At 38.8% G+C, this 18,280-nt stretch overlaps 1 protein-coding gene across 1 annotated transcript in view; it reads left to right on the plus strand.

Moving 5' to 3' along the window:
* Positions 1–18,280, plus strand: part of RYR2 (ryanodine receptor 2) — a 564,826-nt gene that overhangs the window by 223,205 nt on the left and 323,341 nt on the right. The window contains exons 21-25 of the mRNA XM_055081210.1: positions 2,610–2,802; positions 3,864–4,080; positions 5,831–5,935; positions 10,040–10,143; positions 17,766–17,849. Of these exons, the coding sequence (XP_054937185.1) occupies positions 2,610–2,802; positions 3,864–4,080; positions 5,831–5,935; positions 10,040–10,143; positions 17,766–17,849 (703 nt within the window). The remainder of the gene's footprint in view (positions 1–2,609; positions 2,803–3,863; positions 4,081–5,830; positions 5,936–10,039; positions 10,144–17,765; positions 17,850–18,280) is intronic.

The raw sequence follows: 18,280 nt of genomic DNA on the forward strand, positions 1-18,280 counted from the left end.
CCATACACAGAGATTAAGGGAAAAAACAAAAAAAAAATTTTCCCGGGAAAAAAAAAAAAAAAAAAAAAAGCTGAATTGCATCTCATTATTTTAGCCGTGTAACACCACTTCACCATTTTCATGTTTGCATTTAGTCTGAAGCTTTTTCTGTCAACACAGAGAAAGAACCCAGAGCTTCTGGAGTTGAAAGTGTATGCAATATGCCTTTCATGGCAAAGTATCTTTTAAACAGAGTGATAAGAGCAACAAAAATATTGAGTGAATCTATGCATGTATCACAGAAAAGAGGATACATTGTGGAATTTCAGGAGGAATTCATCTTGAAACTTTGTATCAGGAGAAAATATTTGACTGTTTTTTCAAATGGCAAGAAAATATGCACTCTACCATGCCTGTAGTTGAAAGCTATGTTCTCTCAAGTCCTGGGATCTATTGCTAATTTTAGATTCAGGATCAACAAAGATAAATCTAAACTAATTGGCTTCTGACTGAGTTACCGTGGTTAAATCCACTGTAATTCACATAATCTTCTTGGGTTCACTCTCCTATTCCTTTTCTTTTTAATAGTTGAAGTAGAATTTAAAGTATCAACTATCTGTGATTTCGGAGAGAGAACACTTTTTTTGATTGGAGGGTGGAGATATTCCTTGTAACTGGAATTTGGCTTATCAGCACAAGTTTTGAGCTCTGTCTTCATTTCTTCTTCCCAGCTTAAACTTTGCATAGCATTGCTATGTTCCCCTTGTGTGAATGAGAATTGGATTGGGGCAGCAGTCCCCAGCCTTTCTGACACCAGGGACCGGTTTCGTGGAATACAGTTTTTCCACAGACAGGGCTGGGGGGTGGGAGATGGTTCAGGCGGTAATGGGAGCGGTGGGGGAGCGGTGGGGGAGCGGCAGATGAAGCTTCGCTCGCTGGCCCGCTGCTCACTTCCTGCTGTGCGGCCGATGCCGGCCCGGGGGTTGGGGACCCCTGGATTGGGGCATCCATATCCTGTGTTTGTAAGGACCAAAAGTGTGAAAAAACCTTGGTGCTTTTGGAGAATTTAAGTATAAAAGTATGGAGGAATGTCATAGAACAGTATGGGAAAGATGGGTAAGGATTCTCTTACAGGACCTATGAATCAGACCACTGCTATCTTCTTTTCTGGCTAATGCAGCGAACGGGAATATAGTTCTCATATGGATTTGAACTGAGTTTATGTAAATGCAGCCTTAAAATGCTTCCTAGTGGATTCAGCAGTGTGAGTGCCATTGAAACTGTGGACTCAGGCCGGTCACTAGTGACCTTATCTCTCTTACCTGTTTCTTTCAGGCATTGCAAAACAGTTAACCATGGTCATTAGTATTAGCATTATAATATCCCTCAGACTGAGCAGTATATTTGGATTATAGTAAATATCTGTTTGATAACATTATCAGCTACAGATCTTGATACAAACAGATATATAGACCTTTATCTGTGAGTTCTGTTGCTTTTGTATGACTTTTTTTTAACAAGCTGCCTTTATTATATCCAGGGAATTCTAGAGGGACCACCTGATAACAAATGTATTGCCTGCAGATTTGAATATTGGTAAAATTTTTAAAAAGTACACAGTTTAAAATGCAGATATGCTCTACTACTGGCATTTCAGATATGCTGTTGGTAGAAATCTTGGCATGCTAGAAATTTTAAAAAGGTGTTATAAAAAATGCAAAGCTTGCATCATCAAATCTATTTTTGTCTTTGCTCAAATTGAGAAATTTTGTATGTTTGCATTTGTGAGCACGTGTGTTTGGGAGGATCTTACCTTCTTGTTTTCCATATGCCCATGAGATTACTCAGCCAAGGAGTTAAGACGCAGTCAAGAATGGGCATAGGTCATAGGCTGGCTACGGCAAGAAATGACATTTATCAAATATCGTTTTCATGCCTCAACTTGTATCCTGCTGTATCCTACTTAAGAAGCCAACCAAGACCTTGTATGAAATAAATTATAGAACAACAACAAACCAGCTGACATGTATTGTCTCTCAATAAACAATGCACAAATGAGCACATTTTCTGCTTTCATTATCCCTTTATATTTTTATTTTATGAAACAAAATGGATTTAATCTTTGAGAAGGGGACTGAAATAAATACCTGCTCTGTCTGAGACTGTTCTTATAAACCATTAATTTAATCATCATAACTCTACAAGGTGATGGCATTTGGTTTACAAGAAATCAAGGTTTATAGAGCTTAAATAATGTGCTGATGGTCATATAAGTAGTAGGTGATAAAGTAGCAATTTGACTTCAAGCCTTTCCCTAGAGATTTTCCCCTGACGTGATTATATTATCAGCTGTAAGATGATATCAGCGTCAAATACCATCCATCTGCATGCAAAAAATTTCTGCATGTCAGAAGGTCCATTTTACAATAAAGATAGCAGCATGGCTTCTGAAAAAAGCAACAATTTTTTTGGTAAAAGATTTGACATGTAACATTAATATGCATTCAAGATTTAGTCTAGTCCAGTACTGTTCGGTGATTGTCACTGCCTATTCAGATCTTTAATTCAGGTTCTGAAGATGATTCTCTGAGATAAAGATGCATTTCCCTCCTTAATGTGTTTCTCCATAGGTTGTATTGCCCGTACTGTCAGCTCACCAAACCAGCATCTGTTGAGAACTGATGATGTCATCAGTTGCTGTTTAGATCTAAGTGCCCCAAGCATCTCCTTCCGAATTAATGGACAACCTGTTCAAGGCATGTTTGAGAATTTCAACATCGATGGCCTCTTCTTTCCAGTTGTCAGTTTCTCTGCAGGAATCAAGTTAGTATCTCTATGTTTTTTGGTCTGTTTGCCTTCTCACTTCTCATTCTTTCATGGAAGACTCTGCACTGCCATCACACTTGCTTTGCTAACCTTCTCTCTCTCACTCCTGGGCGTCTGTCCACAGGGCATTTTGCCCCTTCCTTGAAGGGTGAAGATAAGATTCATCTAAGAGGGGAATCTCAGGAGGCTGAATCCTTTGTTCATATAGCCAACCATTTAGATATACAATCTGCTGACTATCCTTCTATCCAGTGTTCCTGAAATATTTCAAGTCCATTTAAGTTCACTTTTTTATTTAATAAGGGTAAATAAACAATGTTGCATTTAAAATACCATTTGTTTTCTCATCTTTATTTTCATTAATTTTTCTTTTCATTATATTTTGCCACCCTACTCCAAACCCCCTCATTTCTACAGAAATCACATGTTTTTTGGTTGATCAGGTCAAGATGACTCCTTTCCATGGCACCCTCTACCTGCTATACTTGTAAATTATCTGCCTGTGGTTAGCTGGGTCAAGGTGGTTTCCTCTAACCCTTTGCTTTTTTGCTACTACCAGATGGCAGAGAAATTAAAGTGATAATTTAGTATATAGAAGTATCATTTGAGTCCCCTTTAAGGAATTTCACAGGGAAATTGGACTGTGACTATTTTTTCTTTTTATCAGATCTCATCCAGCCCTGCAATTTTAAGTATACAGATATTTAGATCAAGTCTATTCTTTCTCTGTCGATTATTTGGGCACCTTGAGACATTAAATGACCAAATACTATGAACAGGTATTTCATTCACACAGGAATATGGTGCATATGCTTTTATTATTTCTACAGAGAGTGATAAGTTTTTGCTGAGCCATTAACATAATTTAATCAGGTTTTACTTTTATGATTAGAGGCTCTTAATCTCTAAGGTACTGACATTATGGTGGTACTTAGGGAAAAAATGTGGCTTATAACAAAGCTGATTTTGTACTCATAATTTATTCGTAGTATTCTGTTGATTAGGAAACTTTTCTGTATGCCAGAGGTATAACCGGCCCCGACATGCATCCTTTTCAGGGTACGCTTTCTGCTTGGGGGGAGACATGGAGAATTTAAGTTCCTTCCTCCGCCCGGGTATGCTCCTTGTTATGAAGCTGTTCTGCCAAAAGAAAAGTTGAAAGTGGAACACAGCCGAGAGTACAAGCAAGAAAGGACTTATACACGGGACCTCCTGGGTCCCACAGTTTCCCTGACACAAGCCGCCTTCACACCGATCCCCGTCGATACCAGCCAGGTACCCAGATCGTCAGCTGTGATGGCAACGTTTGAATTGCAGTCATTCCCATATGCAGTGGCTTTCAAACTTTTGCCTGCAGCCCATACGAATGCATTTTACAGTAATACAATTTATATGTATAATTGGTTTCATAAACTAATGCTTACCCTTACCATGTTCACTTAGCCATTTGCCTAGTCTATTCTATTTTGTTTTTTAAGGGCAGTTTCAAGCCAGTAAATTGACTTTATAATGTATTAATGGGCCACAACCTGAGGTAATGCATACTAATTTTAGAGTGTTGTTTTTTTACCTAGGGTAGTGGTGGAGTTTTCAATTTCTTCTCCCATCTAGATACGCTTGGTATTTTGAAGTGATTTAACTGACTTTTATCTTGGGTAGAGATTGAGATCGTGAGCTCTAGGATTACGATCAAAATGCCTGGCATCAAATGTATGCTCTGGGACTTGAGAAGATTACTCATCACATTCATTGGGATGTTCAGAGCACGTTTGACGTAGTTAATAAGTAACACATTGGCACAATACTTTGCAAGTAAGCACCCAAGCAATGTTAGCACCCAAGCAATGTTAGCAGTTACTCTTGCTTTTCTCTTTCATAGACTTGAAAGTATCCTGACACTGACAATGAATTAAGTATTGCTCTATTTTAATGGTGAAGTAACTTCATTCCGGTGGGTTAGATATTCATAGTTTGTTCATTAGCTTTTGAAGATCAGAGCAATGTCTGAAGTCTGAAGTAGAATTAATAGCAGGCCTCAGAAGCTTCCATTGTTTGGTTCCTTGAACCATATTTCTTGTCTCTCCCTGCTGGCTTTGTATATGATGCAGTAACATAAACAAACAAGCTTTGCTCATGGCTAAAATTCAGTTTGTGTTGCCGTCGCTGGAACGTGGCAGGGTGTGTATGGTGCCACCAGAGTTGAGCGGTAAGCACGATTGGAGGATGGAAATGGACTGCAGTGGACAGTGGGGTTCTGTGCTGTCACCAGCACATTTAGGAGTTCCTGAGCCCTGGATAACCGCTACTGTTTGGCGGGGAGGAGACAGGGATGGCCTGCCCCCTGTGGAAGCTCTGCCGCATCCATGGGCGTGGCGGGCAGTTGCCTGCTCTCTGTGTTGAGGGACTGCTTGTGGGGCACATGCCCGTGCATCGCCAGCTGTGCACAGCCAACCCGTCACCTGGAAAACCATTTTGTGTTATGAAGAGGCCGTTAAACTTTCCCTTTTTAATGGGAACAGGTTCAGATTCTTTCGCCTGAGGCTTATATTTGGAAACCACTAAAAGTAACAGAGTTAGGGAAAACATAAATCACTGCCATCAGATATTTCTAGACACAGAGAGCGAGCAGATTATCTTTTGGACACTGAATTGCCTTCATTCTAGCCGGTGGGTGCTGGCCAGGTTGGTTTAAGAACTCTGGGATGATTTCTATTTTTAAATAATGCATATTCTGGTGGTTATACCAAATCCATTAGGACTTTTTTCTTAACGATGGCTGTCCTCAGCAATACTCTGTTTTCTTTCTTTCTAACTTTCATTGATAATTTCCCCAAATTTACCTATGAATTGCTTAGATACTAGTTTTACAACTTTAGATTAGATGGTTTGGAACCTTGTTATATGATTATATTTTAATGGTTGATGAGACTGTTTTATTTGGTTCAACTCACAGTGAGGACCATTAACACTGCATTTTCTTGCATTTCTTTCTGATGTGTTTTCTTTTTCTTTTTGTCAATTTCAGATTGTGTTGCCTCCCCACCTGGAGAGGATAAGAGAAAAACTGGCAGAGAATATCCATGAACTCTGGGTTATGAATAAAATTGAACTTGGCTGGCAGTATGGTCCGGTACATAATTTTGTAAATTATTTTTAGATTCTGTTAATACATCTTTCTGAAAACATACCTTCTTCTCACTCATCCTGCTATGTGGTGACGTGAGTCGATCCGATTGATTTTTTTCCCGTGCACTTTAGTTTTCGGGCATTTTTTCTTTACGAGAGGGAATGACATTAGTGGCGGGTTCATTGAAGGATGGCTTAGTTGCCTGCACAATTGAAAAGTTACCAGTCTTCAGGCTGAAAGTTACATTTTTAAATCAAGGTTAACATATACAGACAATAGGCACTGATTTCTAAGGAACTCAGGAAAAAAACTGAAATTGAAAGTGAAAACTGAAAATGGAAAGAAGTCAATTTACTCTCCTCCTCAGATGTTTCACTTCTTTTAGTCCCAATTGTACATTGCAGTGTAAGTCCTCTTGGCAAAGATTCAAGTTGGTTTCGTAAGTGGAAGAGAGGCTGAGAAATAATGACTGCATGCGTTTCCAAGTGATTATTTTTCAGAGAACTTAGTTTACAGTTTATCAATAAAATTTAGATGAAATAAAACCAAAACAACTTTCCGTGTAATCACAGTGTAGCATATATCGTTTTTTGGCAGGGCTGTGGCAACACTTTCATTTTTATGATATCAATAGCCTGAGTATCCCAAAGGTTGTAACACTTTATTATATTTGACTGAATATAGAAATGAGTGTATCAGCCAGTCATACTTTATTACATTGAGCTTTGAAAAATGACATTTATTATTAGTATTAGTGATAATACCATATGATACTTTATACTAAGTAGTATGTTTGTTTATTTAGAGCTTTGCCTTTTTACATATATTCCCGATTACAAGTAATAGGTTAATTTCCCGATTACAAGTAATAGGTTAATTTTCCTAACAGCACACTGAGCTGTGTGTTATTATTTCAGTTTGACCAGTGATGTCACAGCTGGCGATTCTCATAGAGCTGTCAAATCCCCTGACAGCTAGTTAGTAGCTGTGCTGAGACTAGGATGTATGTTCTCTAGCTTCTAGTCCAGAATTGTTTTTCACTATTAAGACTTACTCATGCATGATCAGAAAATGGGATCCTTTCATTAATCGAGTAATGGTTAGACAGTTGTCAAATCAGCAAGCACTTACAAAGTTACCTTGTTAAGTATATAGTTTTGTGCTATCTTCATGAACTTTTAAAAGTAGAGGAAATGAATAAATGCTAGATAAGATATTTAACCATCAGTTAAAGTTAGTAAGAGGAGAGATATCATGAAGGTGTACCTAGTCAATTGCCAGAGGAGTTACTGAGAGAATTTACCACAAGATTCAAGATGAGGCAGAGATTTGAGTTATGGACAAAATTTGGAGAAAGATAATTACAGGCTAGCATTTAGAAACATCTCATAACAACTCCCCTCCAAAAAAAAAAAAAAAACCCGTATAGTAACAGGAACTGTGTAACAAGGCTTATGCTCAAGAAAGATTTCTGTTGCAAGTTTCTAAAGGTTGCCTAAATGATTACGTTCTACAGTGAACTTATGTTTCTTCTTTTAAAAAAAGAGGAAATATAAAGTCTCATTATTATCTATTTTTGCAGTTAAATCCAGTTCATTTCAATACCGTACTTTCTATTGCTGCTAGTCTGTAGATGCTGAAAGAGAATACAGTGCCTCTGAGCCATCCTGGTTGCTGCCAGTTATCCTTTACCTGGTCCTTGCTGGTTAAAGCAACCTTGGGCTTTATGTTTATTGGGACTCCAGGGTGGAGATTAAGCACTTAGTCTGTTGCTGTAGTGCTGGCACCTGGCACCTTTCCTGGGACAGGGAACATACTCAAATACTTGCTGATAGAACGAAACAGTTGTTTTCTTAGGGCTCATTCTGGCCAGGCACAGCTCCAGGTATCATATCAGAGGGTCAGCAATTTGGGAGAGTCTCAAACTGACACGTGAGGAGATTTCACGTTGTTCTACCATGTAATAATTGACCTTGTGTCCTGCTTCTTTTACAAGGGCTTTCCTAAAACTCCTTTCAGATAAGTGGCCACCATCCCTGACTTTATGATCTCTGTTAGTCTAGACTTAGGTACAACCCTGTTATTGAGACTAATTCCATAAATTCTTTGACATTTTAAATGAAGTGTTCAACTGTGTTTTACTTTAGAGCAATTTGAACTGTTGAATAAGTTGGGGTTTTTTGTTTGTTTTTACTTTTTGGAAAGAACTTAGTTTCTTTAAATGTCTTTGCGATGTGTTTCACAGGAGCATCATGTAAGAGCTCTATTTTATGGAATAACATCAGGCCTGTGCATTCAGGCATTCGTGTGTCCCTTTTGCCTAGTATTCACCTGATGTGCTTGGTACTGGGGTCACCAAGTTGAAAAGACCTTGTTTTAGTCAGTTTGCCTTTTTTAAGAGCTTCTGGTTTAGCTGAGTGATAGATACACAAACAATTGCAAGCTAAGTACTGTAATGGAGATGCTAACTGTGAGGGAGGAATATTTACAGCTTTTCTGGTGAAATCAGGGAGGGCTTCCAGGAGGTGGTAGATATTTGCTCTGCTGTTTTTGTGGAAGAGCAGTGAGCCTGGAGGCAGGAAAAGGGGTCAGGGAGAGGACTCAGGTGGCCCAGGTGAGAGGTTGTGAGTTTCCCAACGGTGTGCCGGCAGTGGGGCTGGAGAGACATGACTGCAGATGTTTTGCAGTTCCACTGTGGGATGTGGATAAGAGAGGGAAGGAAATCTGGGTAGACTTCTGGTTTTAGCTTGGACACCTGAGAGGACGATGGGGTCAGTTACTCTCTGGCATAGAGAATAGAGGGGAAGTGGAAATTACACGAACACAGATTAAATTATCTCCAGAATTGGGCATGTTCATTTTTACCTTTATGTTTAGAATTTAGTGTTACATTTTGTAACTCTAGATTTCATTTCCAAAGTTACACACTTGAATAAGTAAATAAACTATATGCTTTTGTGTAAGTCCTGTTCATTTGCAATGATCACTGGAAAGAAAGGAATAACTATCTTGTTTTTAACTTGGTGACTCCTGAAAACTTAAAAAAAAATCCTTACTCGTGTTTACCTATTTTTTATGTGGCATTTATAAAGCCTGGTAATTATTACCATGGAGTAATTTGTTCCCTGACAGCATATGGCTGTGATCGTGGTGTCACCATGGCAGTAATGCCTGTGTAATTTAGGTCTCTAAGAAGATAAAAACCTAATTACTAATGCAAGGGTACAGAACATCTTTCTCATTAATTTATCCCTAAAATCTTGAATTTAGTTTATTCTGATTGCTAATCTACGTTTTCAAGAATTAATGTGAAAAGTGGCTGTGGGATGTTAACTGACTTCGGTAAAGCACTGGAGTGATTTGTGAGAGCCAGAAGTAGCTTACATGGGGTGAAATGAACAGCTGGAACCACCTCCAAGAGTTTGTATCAATCAGTCATGATGTTAATTGATGTCTCTAATCTGTTTGGCTCTAAACACGTAAAACTTCCTGCACATCAAAACTAAGTGATTACTACACCTTCTTACCTAGAATTCATTTCAGTTTACAAAATATTTGTTCCGTGCCTGCCATGTGCCTGGCATGTTCTAGGTGTTGGGAACACATTGTCCAAAAGCAAAAGAGATCAAATTCCTGTTCCTTTGGTCATACATTCTAGTTGCAGGGAGATAGACAGTAATGCAGTAAATAAAGACCTAGTCTCTTAGCAGGTGGTAACTGTTGCGGGAAAAAAAAGAGTAGGGTGGGTGGGCAGATTGGCATATTAGGAAGGCGGGTAGGATGAGCCTCATTGAGAAAGTACGATTGAAGCAAATGCTGGAAGTTGCTGGGAGAGTGGGCATGGGGGATTCAGGGTAGAGCAGGCATGGACACTGGGGCCAGGAGCGGTGCCAAATGGAAGACGTCAGGAAGCCCAGACAGTGCCAGGCTTGACCACTGACCCCGAATATTAGCCGTGCCTGGGAGATGACAGAGGCAGCTTAGCTGGGGCGATGGTCTGGGTTTCCCTTCTTGTTTCCCCCTTCGCTTTCCTCCATGCAATTAGATTATCATCGCTAGTGTCTGACCTTAGAAACTATTATATGTCGATATCCTGTTCTGTTTCAGGTTAGAGATGACAATAAGAGACAGCACCCGTGTCTGGTGGAGTTCTCCAAGCTGCCTGAACAGGAACGCAATTACAATTTACAGATGTCACTTGAGACCCTGAAGTGAGTGTCTTAAATTTCCTATTTTCCTATCTGTATTACACGAAAGAAACCAAGTGTTGATATTATGCTTTAATTCATTTTAATTCCAGCTAGAAATTTCCATAATGCATTGGTAGATTGAATCAATATTTGTTTGGAACAGACTTTGAGCATATTACGTTATGTCTTTGTGCTCTATGTAAGTATTTCCCGAAGAGTGCCCTACAGATGTTGATGGGTATTTCGGAATACAAGGATTTTGGCATTGGATCCAGTGCTCCTCAGAATGTCAGTCATAAATTGTTACCGGTGTGTGACTAGGTAAATGAAGGTTTGAACAAGTGTTTAGAAATTTTTATACCAATTTAAGGTGTTGCATTGAGCTTTGAATAATGGCATTTATCATTAGTGTTAGTGGTAATACCATATGATACTTTATACTAATGCGTGTGTTTATTTCTTTAGAGCTTTGCCTTTTCACATACACGCTCACTTACAGGTACTGGGTTAATCTTCCCAGCAGCACACTGGGCTGAGTGTTATTATTTCAGATTTACCAGTGATGGCACAGCCGGGGATTCTCATAGAGCTGTCAAATGCCCTGACAGCTAGTTAGTAGCTGTGCTAGGACTGGGATCCAGCTTTTCTAGCTTCTAGTCTAGAACAGTTTTTCACTGTAAGACTTGGTGATGCATGATCAGAAAATGGGGTCCTTTCATTAACTCAGTAATGGTTAGACAACTGTCAAATCAGCAGGTACTTAGGAAGTACCTTATTAAGTATATAGTTTTGCGCTTTTCCATCCTTGATGGCCTTGAAGAACTGGATTTGTTCCAATAGGTCAGTTATCTCAAAACCTGCTTATATTAGGAATAAACCAATACTTTTGTCCTTTTTCTGTTTTGTTTCAATTAAGTGCAAAGAGCTAGTTCTACTGAAGTTATTTTACCACAGACCCAGAACATAAAACTTAGACACTGTTTCAAATTCTAGGATTTGGGTCCAGGTATATGTCTTCAAAGATCTGGTAGTGATTTTCCATATGAAAATTAACAAATTGGGCCTAGAATGGGTTTAGGTTCTACTAGTAACTTAAAAGGAAAAGGAGTATATACAAATCGAGTGAATTGAGAAACCACTACGGGTTAAAAAATGACAAAGCGTACCTGTAATAAGGAATGCAGAACACATCACTGTGACCTCCTCTTCAGGGTCTCCTGTCTTCCTTTATGGTCTTGATGTGAAGCTTGTACATTTAGCTTGCTAATTCACGGCAGCCCATTATTTGCCCATCTTTTACAACAAAATGTTTTTATTGAAAGTTCATGGCCTAAGATACTTTAGTTAAATTTGCAGTACGTTCCCTGTCATTTTAGCAATTGACAGCTAAGCCAGCTAGGCAAATCCCAGGAAGCCTGGAATGTAGAAATCTCCATACCAATCTCCTTGGTATGTTGAGCCTTTGACTGCTACACATGACCTAATCTCATTCCCAACAGCTGCTGGTGGATGGTATGATTTATCATCAGACTGCACGAACCATGGTGCCGTTGCCTATGGCGAATGCTAATCACCCTTTTCATATTTGTTAATATTTATATGGTTTTATGATGAACTAATTTCACTTGTTTCTTTAAAATTTAAATTAGGGGGAAAAGAGCTCCTATTTCTCCAAATTTCACACTATGCCCAATTCCAGTAGTTAAAGAAAGTACAGTACTTTATGTATTTCCTTTATTCACTCGGTTCGTTGCTAGGCACTAGAACAGAGTGGGTTAAGAACATAGAGTCTAGATGGTTGGATGGTCTAGATTTAAGGACTTGCTCCTACAAAGGGAATCCTAGGTTCTCTGAACCCTAGACTTCTTAGCATCAGTTTATAATGGGGATCATAGTGTATCTACTTTACGGAATTGTAGTGGGGGCTAAATGATATAATATTGATAAAGCCTCTAGCACCATAATGTCTAACAGAAGAAGCACTCTATGAAGTTCAGTTTTTTGTTTTTTTTTTAAATAATATACTGTGGGTGGTATTAGCAACTTTACTCATTTAAATCCTGAGGAGTGCCAAGTGACAAATAAGCAAACGATTATTTCAGAATATTCCTTATTTTGGATGTTGGGTGATTTCGTGTGACTATGAATTTTTGTTGCTCTTTCTGTGATTTTTTTATCACGTAAATTGTTGAAAAAGACAGCTTACTTCCAATTGGAATGATCATCTGTGTGCTGTACAGCACTGCAGAAATTCTGACACCCTCTTCCAGAGCAGCACTGTACCACCCTAACCTAAGCTACCATTTTTTTAAGTTGAAGTAAAGTTGATTTACAATGTTGTGTTAGTTTCAGGTGTACAGCACAGCGATTCAGTTATACATATATATGTATATGTATGTATATTCTTTTCCAGATTCTTTCCCATTATAGTTTATTACAAGATATTGAGTATAGTTCCCTGTGCTATACAGTAGGTCCTTGTTGGTTATCTATTTTATATATAGTAATAGGTATAAATCCCAACTTCCTAATTTATCCCTCCCCCCCTTTCCCCTTTGATAATCATACGTTTGTTTTGTATGTCTGTGGGTCTGTTTCTGTTCTGTAAATAAGTTCATTTGTGCCTTTCTTTCTTTCCACTTTTTAGATTTCACATGTAAGTCAAATGCTATGATATTTGTCTTCCTCTTTCGGGCTTACTTCACTTAGTATGATCATCTCTAGGTCTATCCACATTGCTGCAAATGGCATTATTTCATTCTTTTTTATGGCTGAGTAATATTACATTGTGTATATGTACCACATCTTCTTTATCCATTCACCTGTTGAGGGACATTTAGGTTGCTTCCATGTCTTTAGCCTAAGCTACCATTATTCTCCACCTGAAACTATAAAACTGTCCCGACAGATCCAACTGAAGTATTAACCTAGCTCTTCTCTTACCCAGTCTGTACTCTGATCTTTTTTCAAATATTTAGTGTCATTTCTCCCTGGTTGAATTCCTTTAATGGCTTCCCATTGCTCTTAAGATAAAGGCAGTACCTTAATTTGCCCAATGGTCCTGCAAGGTCTTGCTTCCCTTCTCACCAGCATCATCATGTAGGAGGCTGCTCTTCTTTTTCCTTGCTTGCCATCACACTAGTCTTTGTTCTGCACACCTGTTTGCATGTTCCTTTCCCCTTCTTTACGTCCACTTCCTGGAATGCTCCCCTCCATGCCCTGTTCTCATACTTTACATCTCATGTCACTTCTTCGGGAAACATTTGTTGAGCTCCTTGACTCAATAAAGCCCCCTTTCATAGGCACTCAGCCTGTTTGTACTCAGCATAGAAACTGTCCAGCTATGTATAATCACAGGATGGCCTCTCTACTCCACCAGACCTAAGTTTCTTGAGGGCAGGCCTCTGATTTTGATTTTATTCATCATCTTTTGAAATTTACACAGAGCTCCGTAAATATTTGTCGAATTAATGAAGCAACGAATAAGCAATAAAGCTCAGTCTCTAGCCAGGCTTTTATATACCAAATGATTATCATGGACAGGGTGCCTCCTGTTCTCTCTGTGGCTATGTACCAGTCTGTTTCCTCTTCTTGTCGGTGGCCATATACTTGAAGTGCTAAATTGCAACACGAACCAATTATTGCCACTTAATCTTGTAGCAAATACGTGCTGAATGCGTATGCAGGTTACTGGGGGAAGCACAGGAATCAGATGGAGAGCCCACCTCCAGCTCATCCTTTTCCACTTCCCACACTCTGTTCCTCTCTGCTAACCTCTGCACAAGCTCCACAGCTCACGCTGCGCTCTCCCCACCCTCTGCAGACTTTAAAACCATTTTAAATGGGTGAGTTGCACGGTGTTAAGTCAAATAAAATGGTTTTAATAAAGATAATATAAAGACCAAAGAGTTCTTATTCAGAGAACTTGGTGTGGTTGATAGCATTAGACTTTTTAAATGATCTGTTGTTCTCATGTAAAAGTCTCTTTGGGTTAGACATAGAGTTCTTAGATATGATACCAAAAATGCGATCCGTAAAAGAAAACAAAATCAATACATTGGATCTCATTGAAAGTAAAACCTTTTGTGATACAAAACAAACCACATAGGAGATGAAGACTCAGACCACAGATGGGGAGAAAATACTTATATATCATGTAAGTTTACATTTATAGGGTTTGTAGTAAATCATACAAGTCCTGATAAAGAACTTGTATACAGAATATATAGGTAACTCTTACAACTCTGTAATAAGAATACATTTGGCCCAATTAAAAAACAGGCAAAACGCTTGAGTATATATTTTAATAAAGAAGATATGTGAATGGCTAATAAGCACATGAAAAGATGCTCAACGTCATTAGTCATTAGGAAAATGCAAACTAAATCACAATGAGATTACTACCGCACACATGCTGGAATAGCCATAATCAAAATGACAGATATACTCGGTGTTGGTGCACTATAGCAAAACTGAAATGTACATGTATTACTGATGGGAATGTAAAATGGCCCTGCCACTTGGTGGTTTCTTAGAAGGTTAAACATAAATTTATGATACAACCTAGCAATTCTACTCCTACATACCTACCCAAGAGAAATGAAAGCCTATGTTGACACAAAGACATGTTCATAGAAGCATTATACATAACATCCCCAAACTGGAAAAACTGCAAACACCCATCAGCTGATGAATGGATAAACAAAATGTAATAGAGCCATACGATGCAATACTATTTAACAATAAAAGGAAATAAACTACTCATGTGCATTACAGCACGGATCAACCTAAAGAACATGGTAAGTCAAAGAAGCCTGACATGAAAGATTCAATACCGTATGATTCTGTTTAGATGAAATGTCCAGAAAAGGCAACTCTTTAGAGACAGAAAGCACATTTTTGATTGCTTGAGGGTGGGGGTGATCAATGACTGCAGACAGGCATGGAGAATCTGATGGGGTGATGGAAATATTCTAAAACTGGATTGTAGCGATGGTCATACAGTGCTAGGCATTATCGTCACTTAATGTATTAGGCAGGGTTCTCCATATGTTATAATCAGATTTCTTGGTAGGCATGCACTCAGAAGTTTAACTACCTGGATTTAAGATAAATCCCAATGTTATGGTCACCCTTGAGTTCCCTTAGAGCTGGGTTTGGGATCCTACTTGACCCTTTCATAGCCTGTACATATGTCACTGCATGCAAGACACTGTGTTATAGTTAATTTTTGTCTTAGTCCTCACTGGCCTGTAAGCTTATCCCCAGAACTTAGCACAGGACCTGGCATTCAGAAGATACTTACTGAATAGATAAATGAATGGAGGATGATGGCAGGAAACTTCCTGTTCCTTGGACAGTGTTTGAATAAGCATAGCCTGTGTTTGTTCTTTGAGTCAATTTTTGACTCTTCCGTTGCCAGTCAATCTCATTTGAAGTGGCACATTCTTTTTTTTTTTTTTTTTTGTGGTACGCGGGCCCCTCACCGCTGCGGCCCCTCCCGCCGCGGAGCACAGGCTCTGGACGCGCAGGCTCAGCGGTCATGGCTCACGGGCCCAGCTGCTCCGCGGCACGTGGGATCCTCCCGGACCGGGGCACGAACCCGCGTCCCCTGCATCGGCAGGCGGGCTCTCAACCACTGCGCCACCAGGGAAGCCCAGAAGTGGCACATTCTTTAGATAATTTCATAGCTTCAGTTAGCTCTTGCTCTATCCATATTTTTGCAGTTTAACACTCCAAAGGTAATTTCACGGGCTCATCTCAATTTTGCCATATATAACCTAAAATTTAACTTGATAACAGTGTGTGTAAGTGTGTGGGTTTGTGTGTGTGTGTGTGTGTGTGTGTGTGTGTGTGGTGTGTGTATTTATATCTGTGTCCATATTGTCATTTTTTAAATGTGATGGAGGGTAAGTAGAGATGGATTTTAGATACTTGCTACCTTCCTTTTGCAACTGACCACACCTTAGAAATTCTGTCATCCAAAAAGTTTATGCTGTTGCATCTTATTCTATTGAGATAGGTGGAACCACTCATTGTCATGAATAGTAAAGGATGTTGTTCTACCCAAGTCTGGGGACTTTCAAGGTTGAGTTCTAAATGTGGATGGTGAGGCTCTTTCTTGGGAAAGTCAACAAAAGCTTATTCCTTAAAGGGAGTAAAAAAATACAGTGTATCTAAACACTGGATAAACTGTTCCTGGCCATTTGGAACCCCGATGTGTCATGTGAAAGGGAGAGTTTTCTAGAGTAGAAGGTCCAGAAAAGGATTTAAAAACATATGGGGACTTCAGTATATCATAAAAGTAGCATTTCAAGTGAGTGGTAGAAATGGATTATTCAGTAAATATTTTGTGGAGAACTGGGTATCCATCTGGGAAATAAAATTAAATCTCTACCTTAAGACATATAGCCTCCCCTGCCCCACCCCTTCCCCATCAAAAAAGCAAGGACGTTTCCTTCAAGTGATTTAACAATTGGGAAATCTCTTTCTAAGTATCACATATAACTCAGAAGCCATTTTTAAAAGATAGAAAAATTCAGTTATATAAAAACAAATTTAAAGCTCTACATAGAAAGAACACCATAAAGAAAGTAAAAAGACAAATAGCAAACTGGAGAAAATATTTGTAACTCATATCATAGATTTGAAGAGCTTCTGAACTGCAGCAACAAAACCCAAATCTAACAGAAAAGTGAACAAGGAATGTTTTCACAGAAAAAAGGAAGTACAGATATCGCCAAAGCATAAGAAAAAGGTGCTCAAATGCGCTTTAAGAAAAATGCCAATTAAAACTGTAAGTGAGACATCTCATTAGCATATTAATTGATAACTCTGTGTTGGACCAGGTATGGGAAATAGGCAGTGTCATACCTTACTGGTGGAAATATAATAAACGATTACCAGCTCTATAGACATTTGGCAGTATTTGTCAAACTCTGAAATGTACCACACCTGTGACCCAGTAATTGCATGTCTAGGAATTTATCCTACAGATGAAGGATATAGTACATGTATTACATGTATAAGGTTATTCATTGTAGCATTGTTCATAATAACAAAAGATTGTGAACAGAGAATTGGGTGAGACATTATGACACACTCAGTGAATGGAACACTTCAGAGCTATTGAAAAATAAACCAGCTTTATATGAACGACAGTAAGTCAAAGTCATATATCAAAGTTATATTGTAAAGTCAAGATAGCAAATTGTGGAGAACTCTTACACATAACCAATGCGTAAAAGGAAAGCAGAATCAACAACGACACACACACGCGTGCACACACACACACACACCTGCTTTAGAATATGCATAGATTGTAGCAGGACATCCAGGAATTAGTAGCAATCAGTGCCTTTAGGGAAAGAAACAGGAATAGAAGGAAGGGATTGTAGAGAGACTTACTTTTCAATATGTTCCTTTTTGTGTTTGAATTGAAACATTTAATTTTCAAATGTCCTACTCATTACTCAACAGTAAATAATTTACAACTAAGTAAGCTTTCCTTTTGCTTTAAAACAAAATACTTCTCTCTGCATTTGAGGTGGACTGTTATACCTCATGCCCAGCTGCTATTATGTTTGGTTGTTCTGGACATGGGGAAGGAATTGTTGCAGCTTATGTCTGGTTTTCTTTTCCAGGACTTTGTTGGCATTAGGATGTCATGTGGGTATATCAGATGAACACACCGAAGAAAAGGTGAAAAAAATGAAGCTGCCAAAAAAGTAAGTTGAATGTCTAAGCACTATTAAATAGTCTGTGCCTTACTTTAGTGTTACTGCACCCACAAAACTCTTGATGGAATCCTAGATGCCTTGCTTACACGTAAGCTATAAAATTCAGATTCAAAATTTAAGCTTGCTGTATTACGCTAGGGGCTGCGTCAAGGCCGTGGTGGGGTGAGAGTCCATTACAGTGCCCAGAGGGGAAACAAGCTCACAAAATATTTGGTAGTGTGTTATGAGTGTGTTATTTTTGTTTTGTGTATGTGTGTGTGAACACGCGTGCCCACATCCTAACTGATTGGATATGGCTTCCCACTTTCCACCAGAAGATGTATAATTTTATTTATTTTTACAAAGAAAATCTATTTTAGGAGTAGTTATGCAGTCAGTGTTATCATTTCCACTTTAAGATGAGAAAACAGAGGCACTGG

This window comes from Physeter macrocephalus, chromosome 20, assembly GCF_002837175.3.
Source record: "Physeter macrocephalus isolate SW-GA chromosome 20, ASM283717v5, whole genome shotgun sequence".
Classification (NCBI taxonomy): Eukaryota; Metazoa; Chordata; class Mammalia; order Artiodactyla; family Physeteridae; genus Physeter; species Physeter macrocephalus.